This window comes from Oryzias latipes, chromosome 17 (assembly GCF_002234675.1).
Source record: "Oryzias latipes chromosome 17, ASM223467v1".
In the NCBI taxonomy this organism is placed as follows: Eukaryota; Metazoa; Chordata; class Actinopteri; order Beloniformes; family Adrianichthyidae; genus Oryzias; species Oryzias latipes.
Genome location: NC_019875.2, coordinates 14,734,357 through 14,745,902, shown reverse-complemented (window position 1 = coordinate 14,745,902; position 11,546 = coordinate 14,734,357). Strand labels below are relative to the sequence as shown.

Here is an 11,546-nt window from a genome sequence, read left to right as displayed (position 1 = left end):
TTTATATTTTGGATTAAGAAATTTGAGCTCAAAAGTATTTTTCCCCCCTGAAAATTGAAATGGAGATTTGCACTGATAAACGCATGGTTATGCTAGTGGGAATACTAGTGTTTTCTGAATTCTCATTTTTTCCGAGGTTCCCTGAAAGCGTCACCAGCCTTTGGAATTCACAAACAGCTTCTACGTAAAGAATAGAGCGCGCATCATCTACCCACGATGCAGCGCGGCGGCTGAAGACAACATAGCCATCTTGTCAAGAGTTCTCTTGGGTGAACGAGACGACTGCAGGCTCCCAGAAGATTATTATTTTTTTCAAGCCTAAATTTTGGAAGAGGGTTTATTTTTTTCTTTGCCGCTGATATTGTATGAGGAGCGCTTGGCCGCAAACGACACAGAACGGGTGGAGAGAGGCTACGCAAGACCGCGTTCTGGAAGATGTCTCGCATACTTGTACCGACGTAGGGGGAGTGTACGGCAGCCAGTTGGTGTGAAGCGTTAGCTCGCTTGTTGAGTGAAGGGCTCCGGGCCCTCCTCAGCCCAAAGCAGCCCCCAGCTGCTGGGGAGCACACCCCGCCGCAACAGCCCGACGACCACCGGACAACCAGGATACCAGCAGGCCGGCGTGGACTGCTCCCGCAGCCCCTCAGTGCTTGGAGTCCCGGACAACTAGAACTGCGAAACGCAACAGGAGACCAACAGGAAGAGAATGACGCAGATTCATTTTGATAACAGTTAAGTAGACCGAGAAAACACAACGATAACGTGCTGTTGATGCTAGCACAGCTCGTCTTCTTTTGACCGACTCGGAACCAGGCTGTCATTATGTCGAAAATGCCGGCGAAGAAGAAGAGCTGTTTTCAGATTACTAGTGTGACTCAGGCCCAAGTGGCGGCTGTCGGTGCCGGTGACGACACCGAGAGTCTGGACGACCCGGACGAAACGCGGAATGAGGACGTCTCGTCTGAGCTATACGAAGCGCTCCGGGTAGAGCCCGCCGACGAAAGAGGCTCGCCCGAGGACGGCGTGAATAACGTCGGGGAGGTCGAGGCGGGCAGCGCTGTGGCTTCTTCACCAGGTGGAGAGCCACGCAAAGGGGGAGTGTCCGGCTCCAGTCAGGGTGCTCAGCAGCAGCCGCCGCAGCCTCAAACACCCGGTGTGTCAGCCACCACATCACAGCATGCTGCAGTGACCAGCACCGCTCCCCCTTCCACCACCTCCACAGTGAGCTGCTCCTCTCGTTTCAGGGTCATTAAACTTGATCATGGTACTGGAGAACCCTTTCGCAGGGGCAGATGGACATGTACTGAGTTCTATGAGAAGGACTCTGAAGGCTCCCATTCTGGAAGGACTGTAGATAGTATGAGACACGGCAGCATAACACTGGACCCGGCTGCAGACAGAGACAGTGGGCTTGGGCTTACGGGAGGTTCAGTTGTTTCTCCTGCAACACACTCGAGTCTGAGCTTGGGCTCCATGGCAGAGGTTTCCCACTCGTCCGCGCGCATGCAACCAGTGGAGACACTACCACAGCAGATCGTGCATCCGAACTATAGTGCCGCCAGCTTGATGCCAGCCGTTACTCCGGTTCAGTCAGTCGAAGGAGGTCTTCAGAACATACTGCCTGTTGGTCAGAACGGCCTGCCTCAGCCTGTTCTCCCTATTCAAAAGTCGCCCATCGTGACTCCATCAGCCCAGCCTCTTGTGTACCCTCCCCAGCAGCAGCAGCAGCAGCCGCTTCCTGTTGGCCACCATCTGACCGGTCAGTCTTCGGGGCTCGTCCAGAACCAGATTGAGTACTATCAACCTTTGGGGCCTGCTTCTGGCCAAACACTCCAAGTGTCCAGACTTTCTGTTGGACAGGGCTCCATTCCAGTCACGGGATCCACATTGGGTCAGGTTGAAAATGCCGTTGTAGCTGGAGCAGGACCTGTATCTGCTGGACAGACGCCATTGCTGGGAGGAGCGGGAGGCTCCATGCATGTTGGAGGATCCATTGTGCCCCCTGGCCACCCGATGTCCTCTGTTGTACAAAACGTGCCTGTCGTTGCAGTGAGCTCCAGTGTGCCCAGCACAGGGCCCGCCGCCGTGCTCAGTGCCTCCAGTGCAGCCATGCCAAATGCAACCACCTCCAGTTTACTTCCCGCTCAAAGAACTGTCAACAAGGCTCCGGGAGTGCAGGCCTCCCTCGTTGCTGGATTTGGACTGACTGAGGGCAGCGCTGGACGGAAGTCGGAGGGAATTATCTATGCACCGTCTCTGGTTGTCTCTGGCAGGGAACCGATGAAGTCCCTCATGCCTGAAAGCCTGCAGCTTGCCACCCCGACTGTCAACAGCCTTTTTGGGATCCCCATATCTGTCGATGGGGAGGAAGACAGGTAGCATTTTATTTTGCATCTTTTCACAAGTGCCTACTTGAAATCTCTTTTCACTTTTCCACCCTCCTGACATCACAGCCATCTGCTTTGATTATTAAAAAAAAAATCTGCTTAGCTTGTCAAACACATCGGGTTTTCCCCCCTGTGAAGTTAGGGGCAGTAATGGAGGCAGGGGAACGTGTATGAGGAAGAGAGCAGTAGAACACGGGAAGGAAACATGTTTGTTGCTTCTTATTAAGCCCTAAAGAAGTAGGTGGAGTGTAGAACGTCTGAGGCACCCGTGGCTTCCACAGCTCAAGCAACAGCTTGTTAAAACACACGAAACTCCTGTGTTCCTGTTTGTAAAAAGCATGTACATTTGTGCTGTGTGTCACCCTCCAGCCTTTAAAGCAAACATCAGCGTGTTGCTATGAGTCAGGGCTAAATCCTTTCAGCCTAATAAATGAGCTCAATTCCTCATGTTTAATAACTTGGTTCCTGCAGTTCCTGGCGAAATGCTCTTTTGACTTCAACCTGCAGATCCTCTTCAACAAGAGCTGATCACATTTAAACCAGTGTGCTCTGAAGTATTTACAAATCCTTTTCACATGCAGTAGTAGCTTTGTCAGAGCTGAAGGGATACTGAAACCCAGTGTTTTAGTCTGAGTACATGCAGCAAAAGCCTTTTGCAAGAGTTTTAGTAGATGGCACTCGCACGCGGAAATGATAGTGTCGGAAATCTGTAGAGGTGCCACAAAGTAGAACAGACAGGAAATGCAGCACAGGAAAGAACGCCACACAATTTTTGGAGTTTTGATTGGAGTGTGTATTACACACTTGTGATTATTTTTAAAACACAGGCCTTTTGTCTTATAATCAATATGGCATTTAAAGTATGACGGTCTGAAAACCACAAGGCTTCAGTGTGCTCTTATGTCTTAAAATAGTCAAAATTGATGAATAAATAGTGCAATTATAGACTTGTTTACCCCCTGTAATGGGCTTGAGCAATAGTTTCTGAAGAACTTGAAGTTCTTGGGATTGTAGCTCTTTTTCCTTCTCTCTGTATTTTTTTAGTGTGGTTTAATAATCCAGCTATTCTCAGAGGATTCAGTCAGTTATTCTATGTTTGTGCTCCTTTAAATATTACTATTGGTTTCTTTTTATTTTATTTTAGTAGTTTAATAAATATAATCTTTGTCAAATACTGAGATCTGAAAAATGAGTAATAGTAAATAAAATACATCTTGTTTACCTACTTGAGCTAAAAATGAGTATGGAAAAATCCCAAAATATTCTTTATCAAGCTGCTTTGACTCGTATTTCCAGGGTTTTTGAACTTCATCTTTTACTGTTCATCTGATGAGTTGTTTTCCAGTTTATAAAAATGCATTTATTTAAAAATATACATTTCACTGCAACAGCTCGCACATAGGATGTATTTAGACTGGGTAAATCTGTTCCAGATCGAGTCCCAAACCTTGCGTTTGGTCTGTAGTCAGTCTGGCATCAAGCAGCCCGTTCTGTTACGGACCAAAGCTTGTGAACAAAACCATGTGACTAAAGATCTCTTCAGTCATTGGCCAGGAACTACGAGTGCAGGTCAAAACGAGAAGAGAAAGAGAAAGTTACCGGGCTTTGCAATTTTTATCGGGATAGTTAACTTATTAAAACTTTATATATCGCTTTCCAGTTTTGAATGTCGGGAACAACATTTTTTACTAGTTTCTTTGGTACTGCGTAGGCAAGCTGCAAGGCGGTTACTCGCAAGGAGGCGTGCAGTGTTTGCTTTAACTCAGAGGATGGTAGCAACAGCAGTGATGAAGAAATGTCAGGTATAAAGGTATCTTGTGTTTATAACGTATAGATTGCCGGGAATACACTGAGAAGCAATGTGTGTCGTGTTAAAAGTTGTTTTGAGGAGCCTACATTCATCCAACCATATTTCAAAGAGTTGCTGTGTCTCATCTAGGGGTGTGCCAAAATATCGCTATGGTGATATATCGCGATATTTAGTCCTGTTATTGATTCTCGGTGCGTCTTCTTAAAGTATCGACCTTTTATTTACTTTTGAAGGCCCTGTAAAACTAATATTAATCATCCTTTGTTAAGACAATTCTTCGGAGGGTAGATAAGGTGCGCTGGAAGCGTGATTGGCGGTCGCGGACGGACGAAGAAGAATACACATTCAAAAAAAAAAAGGTGGAGGGGGAAAAAACAAGGAGAAGAGCGAGAGCAGCAAGTTAAAAGACGTGCAGGCAGCATTGAAGCTGCTTCACCCGGAGTTGTGTGAGAAAGCCGTGGCTGTTGCTGACCTGAAGCCGACACAGCCCGGCGTGGATACCTTTTTCCAGGCGAAGCTGCCACCGTCTTCTGCGAGAGCAGAGGCAATAACAAACGGGATTGCTGTTTAAATGTAAAAGGGGCTCCGTCCATGCAGCGAGGTGGAGAACGAGGGATTTTGTTTTTTATTGAATGCATTAGAGCCACGCTTTGACATTCCCTCTCGGAAATACTGAAAAAATGATCCCCACACTGTACGCCCAGACCAGAGCTATGTTTGAAATGGAAACAGCAGAAAGAGGGGCATCCTAGCCCTTAGACCCCCCTTCTCCTCTAAGCAGCGGTAGACGAGCGGCGTCGTGACTCTAAAAAGCCTTTGGTTCTCAAGAAAAACATGAACATATAAACATACATCACATGCCGCTTTTCACCAAACGTTTTGTTCACAAAGATGTTTACTTTTAGATGCACTTTAAGTTCTTCAGGTATTTTATCCCTGGTCATTTATTTTGAAAGCAGTTTATGTCTTAAATAACTTAAAGGAAAGTTCCTAGCTACTTGATTTTATTTTTCTGGGAGAATTTTATTTTTGTTTACACAACATTTGCACTAAATGGTGTCATTTATTTTTTAACGAAGACACTATGATTTGTACACAGAATTAATATCTGATTCACAGCTATTTTTTTCAAATAATGCAATGACTATGGCTTTGTTCAAAAGTTAATACCAATGTGCCTGGCAGCTTCTTGACTTATTAATTTTTTATTCTGTTTACAGCAATTTTGTACTAAATAATGCCACTGCTGGTAATGTTCACTATTTTACAGATATTTCCAAATGAAAATTGTCATTTTTTGTCAAAGACAGAGTATTACTGATTTCAGCAATGTTAGACAAAAGTCTGTTATTCATTACACCAAATAAGACACAAGTTGTTCATTATCATTGTGTTTAAAAACAAAAAAATAAATGGCGAAATATTTTCCAAAAAAAAGTTTTTCAAGTTCTTCTTTCTTAAAGTTTGATATATCGTGATTTGTTAGAGACGATATATATCGATTATCACAGTATCGCCATATCGTGATAGTATCGTTATCGTGAGCAATTTATCGCGGATTGTATCGTGAGGTGCCCAGTGATTCCCAGCCCTAGTCTCATCGTTGTGCTTTTATGGTGTTTATTTTAAGAGAATTATGTTAAGGTAACTACAAGGTAGGATTTAGGGTGACATCATGAGCGTGTGCCACGTAATGAGAGACAGAAAAGCATGTAAGAAGCGTTTTCAGCTGTGTTAAAATAAACGCCCCATCAAGTAAAGAGTTGAGCCCTTTTTTCCTCTTTGATGAAATGACAATTGTTGCTTTACATTTGTCCACAGCTCATCTGTTGCTACATTCCTACTGTGTTTACATCACGTGACCACCCGCTATGGTGGCCGTTTTGGTTCAGTAGTTCCGCTCAGAGAACGGATAGTATTGAGACTGAGGAATCTCAGAGCTCAGAAGCTCAGTCCGATTTGAAACAAACCAAGACCATCTCCAAAGACAAGAGATGGCATGGCAGAGAGCGGTTCCTGGTCCCGGACCAGGGTCTGATTAGGTGTTTTCAGACTGAAACTTGTTCCAGATTATTGGAGAAAACAAACTCTGGTTCTTGATTTTATTTATGGCTTCTATGAGGTAGACTGCAGATCAGCAGATAACGTATCTCTATTATATGTAAACTATTTTTATCCTTCGATTTCTACATGGAAAAGAAAAAAAAAACTTGATTTTTATATATAACTATGTAAAAGTTTTGGACAAGAATACATCACAGTAGCCGCGTTTACATGGGCAAAAGTAATTGGAAAGAACGCCTGATCCGAAGGAAAATGCGCCATGTAAACACGCCGTTTGGAATAGTCTGCCCAGATCAGACTCGTTCGGATCAAAATTTCTTTCCGATCGAGATAGGTGGGTTATGCCGATTGTTGATCCGATCGTTGTTCATGTAAACGGTTCATTCCGTTCGTGTGTCACTTCTGCTCTGGTTTAACGTCATACATAGACGGTGTCTCGCTCCAGAGAAAGCTTTGGAGCTCAAACAGGACCGACCAGCTGCTCTGCGGAGGCCCGGTGCGAAGCGCCGCTCCGCTCTCGCCCTGCTGGCTCTCCGCCTCTTCCCTCTCTTACACCCCTCACGAGGGGGGTGCCAGGGAGTAGCGTGACCCTGCGCGGTCCTGGGTCGTGTGTCGGTGGTCCGAACGAACTGTGTCTCTGAGCAGAGCAGCTGGATTAATAACTGTGTGTTTGAGGGGAGGGAGGATTATGCTTTGTTAAGGCCCGTACACACCGGGACGAATATTCGCCAGGCGTTATTCGCCAGCGTTTTTCGCCACGTTTTTTGTGTTCACACCCATGCGATTTTTGCTGACGATGAGCCGAGCGAACATGCAATTTCATTCCCTGACATTAGATGGTGCTTAATGTAAACAGAAATACTCCTGTACACAAGGTGGCGCTGCGCAACTTTACGCTTCTTAAACTCGCTTTTCCCTCAGAAGAAGAGAGCAAGTATTTACGCGCTTGTCAGAATCATACAAAGAAAACATGAATATTTGGTTCGGGGATATTTTAAAATGTCCGTCATTATTTCGTCGTGGCAGTGTAGACGCTACTTTGCGTCTATCTTCTTCGCTGGTATGTGTGCTCAGAAAGGCTGTTTTGTGTTTGAGCGCCCCCAAGTTGTGTTTTACTGTAACTTCAGAAGCTCCAGACACGTGTGCAAAAGCGCTGTTCTCATTGGTCGTATAGATTCAGACGCGGCGCGTTGAACCAAAAAAACGAACCCGAGGCGTTTTTTAAAAAGTGACGCTTTGACGCGTGGCGTTTTTTCGCGTCGGTGTGCACACTCACATTGGTGCCCTTTGTTTAGGCGCGAGGCGTTAAACGTCGGCGAAAATTGCGGGCGAAATTCGTCCCGGTGGGAACAGGCCTTTACGTGTGCATTTTGTTGTTTGTGTGTGACTGCGATCCGTCCCGCCGCTCTCGGTTAGCTGCTGTCAGGAGAACCGTGTGTTCGAGCAGAGCTCGGACTTCCAGCTCACACAGCGGCTTTGGGGCGGTGTGTGAGCTTAAAGCAGAAATGTCGCTCAGTCCTTAGAAACCGTTCAAACAATCACGTGGATTTGTGTTTCCAGTCGTGTCCCGACAAAATAAAGGCTGATGTTATTCCCACATATTTACGTGCAGCCAAGATGCATATTGCGGTATATCCCAAATGAGTCATCACACAAGACTAATGTTGTTAGCGCGGGTGTTAGCCTCTCCTGGGAGCTCCGTTCTTCTTCCACAAAAAAAGCACTGAACACACAGATTTAAAATAAAATGATGAGCGAACAGGCGCTTCATAATATTCATAACATTAATAAAAACACGCTTGGAAGATCGTCTCGTATATTACCGAGCTGCTGCATAAATGTCTATGACAGCAAAGGTTTGTTTTACTGTGGGACTCATTTCCTTTTTCCGGTATTTTCAACACTACTGCGCATGCCCAAATGATTCATTCCGACCGAAAGTGTGACCATGTGAACGTTTGTTCTAATTGTAAAAAGTTTTTCTGTGACCATGTGCACGGTTGAATTTTAATCCGACCATTGATCCGATCAAGATATTTTGCCCATGTAACCTACTGTTTTGCAACAGGAGAAAATCACACCATTAAGTTCTTCAGTAGAAAAACCCATCCTCATAAAACGACAACCAAAATAAAAAATAAAATAAACAAAACAAGAAAACCTTTTAAAAAACATAACAACATAATTGATCAAGAGTGAAAAGACTAACACAAAATATAAAATAAAACTAATGACAAGTTCCCTACAGATCCATCAATCCATCCATATATCAATGTTCTTAACCCGCTGTATCCCTTTCAGGGTCACGGGGTTGCCAAAGTCTGTCCTGGCTACTGTTGGGCAAAGGCAGAGAACACTCTGGATAGGTCGCCATTCTGTGCCAGGGCACTACAGATACACTATACAATACACTACACTACAGAAAATACACTACAGATTTAGGACTAAAAAACCCATGACAGAGTAATGCACATTTAGAACAAACAGGATTTAAAATGACAAAAACCTATCAAACAAAATGAGCATATTTAATGAAATTTTGAAAAACCTAACTAAAGACTCCAAACCAAAGGCAAATAAAAAGTGAACCCTTAACATTTGACAATGTCAACTAACAAAGAAAAGAAAAACAGGGTTAATAACTATAGGACTAATTTTTGTCCGTACACAGAATAAAATGGAAAGGAGGAAATAACTGAAATGAATTGTATTGCTCTCAATATCCAAGACGGGTCATAGCAGAGGAAAACTTGTAGAAAATAAGAAAAAAGAGAGAGAGAGAAGAAAAGAAAGGTAAACGGGAGAAACCTGCAAAGAAACTTCCACCATTCAACGAATTCGAAAAATAATCAAACCAATGCAAAGAGCCATTAAGAGGAGCAACAAACGTCTTAGATGAAAGGACAAAATTATGCCCACCCAAAAGAAAAGTAATGTAAATTTATGCAATATAGTGTAAGTGTTGTAGAACAGCATTTTTTTGTAGAAATGAGACATGTTTAACACAGGAAAAGGGACCATATAAAAATGAATGTGATTAAGAAACTGCTGGTAGACTTATAAGATTTAAAAAAGCAAAAAAAACTTCAAGTTGGCCACATCAGATCACTGCAAAAATAAACAATCACAAAATGGATTAGGACTACCCAAACGTAGCAGGAATATAAAACAAGTTTATACATTAGTTTAAAGAAGCCATAAGAATGCAAAAACGTGATGAGGGGTGTCTTTTTTGAAGACTACAACCAGACTTAGAGGGATGTGGTCACTCAGGTAGACTGGCAGGTTTGTAATGCAGGCCACGCCCTTCACAAACTGTTGATAGTGTCAGGTCATGGCAGAAACCTTGTGAAGAGAACTGCTAGCCAGTATTTAAAACATGTTGCGGTAACTGCAATTTGTCTGGGGGGGAAAAAAATCCCAAAAGTGAGCTACTGCTTTTCTGGCTAGTCTTTCAATTATCATTTACTGTTGAGTACTTTCATCACCTGGTTGCACCATGATTACCAATGAAACATTTCCAACTCCCTCTTTATTTGGCTTTGATAGATTTGTACTGTCTGCAATTTTCTTTCTCTACTTGAAATGCGCGTTCCTATCTCACTTCCACTAGTCAGCTTGTTTACATTTAATGATTGCTTTACTTTACCAGGGGTCATTTTCTGCTTCCTAGAAAATGTCCTCCTTTGGTCTGCACCAGAGTTTAGTTTTGGTGTAGTCGTACTGCCTGACCAGCAAACTGCTGGGGGTGTCTCTAAACTACGGTAATCTAGCAATACTTCCAGTAGTAACCCACTTGAAAGATAAATCCAGGAGTCATTACGTCGAAAAGGTTAATTCAATTTGACTCTGTGGCCCATACTTACAGTCCAAATCAATGCTTGCTGAAAGGCTGAAGTTCTTGATCCTACTCTGTGTACAGTGTGTCAACTAGGGGTTGCACGGTTCGGATCGTGTCACGGTTGTAGAGTCACGGTTCAGACCATTTTTCGCATCAGTAAAATGGATAAAAAAAACACAGGATAAAAAACAATAATAGTCTACAGTTATTATTTTTTTAAAGCTTCATAACATAGATTTAATAAAGCATGTATAAAGTACTTCAAAACATTTACACACAGACACAAATGCCCATATAAACAAACTTGCTTTAAGACATTGTATCTTGAAAAGAAAAAGAAGTGTTTTAAAAAGTAAGAGAATCTGGGATGTTAGAATTGATTACTATTCATTCTTTCACTGTATCCCCTACTGCTATAAAGCCCCTCCCACTGGTTCCAGACGGAGCAGCGACGCTCTCCTGCCAGAGAGTCTCTGACTGAGTTCTGAAGGATTTCATAGAGACATGCACTGACACTTTCATTTATCGTTGTCACATGATCCAGCTGTGTAATATGCATATGGCAAAAGTCGGCGAAAATCTAGATACAACCTTAAATGTGCTAAAACAATCTTATGGCACCTTGAAGTATTTAACAAATCAAATAAATCCCTTTATGCATTTTACCAATCGGATAAACCCCTTTTATGTTGGACGTTCCCCTCCTATGTAGACGAGGGTCATTTGGAGTTTAAACTAAGTTATGTTGACTCTTATTTTAATTAAACTGTTGAGGTGAAATGGAAATGATGTATTTGGTTGTTTTTCTATTTATGTATTTCAAGTGATATCGTCATTGCAATGTTGATCACTATTATTGCAAATTGCGAGTTTTCCTCATATTGTGAACCTGACATTTGTACAGTCCCACAGCTGAGTTAAGACTTAGAAGAGCGTGGGTCACGTCTGCATCTCAATGGTTTGATTTGATTTGTGTAAAGGGAAGTAAGTTGTGTTGGAGTTGACTGATAACAAAATGTGATGACAGAAATATTACTTGCACAGCCTGTGACGGAACAGCTTAGCTTGAATTACAATTCCATTACCCCCCCCCCCCCCCCCCCCAACAATTTAAATAATTCTTGGTTTTTTTATTGTTGTCGTGCAGCCAACCAGCTCTTGCTTCTTTCATTTTTCATGTAAGCCATCATGTCGTCGTCATCGTCGTCCCTCCACCTCAGTAGAAGTCACTTATTTTTATGAAGTCATTAAATAAATGTGCAGGCTTCGCTGTGAAGCACATTTTAGTTTTATCTTAACAGTGGTTTGATGTTGGAGGTGCATTTCTGCCGCAAGTGCAAATAGAAAGAGAGGTTCACTCCTTCATTAAACAGATTCAGTTTCCTGATTATTTTTACACTTGAAATATACCTACTTTTTAAAACATGAAATGGTCACCTTAAGT

At 43.1% G+C, this 11,546-nt stretch overlaps 1 protein-coding gene across 2 annotated transcripts in view; it reads left to right on the top strand.

The window, feature by feature from the left end:
- Positions 1-206: 206 nt before the first annotated feature.
- The window catches only part of tsc22d2 (TSC22 domain family member 2), a 33,646-nt gene continuing 22,306 nt past the window's right edge, over positions 207-11,546 (top strand). Inside the window, exon 1 of one of the 2 annotated variants that reach the window (XM_011486402.3) lies at positions 207-2,375. In XM_011486402.3, coding sequence (XP_011484704.1) covers positions 823-2,375 — 1,553 coding nt within the window. In that variant the 5' untranslated portion in view covers positions 207-822. The remainder of the gene's footprint in view (positions 2,376-11,546) is intronic. The other variant, XM_004078960.4, reaches the window with a different exon arrangement.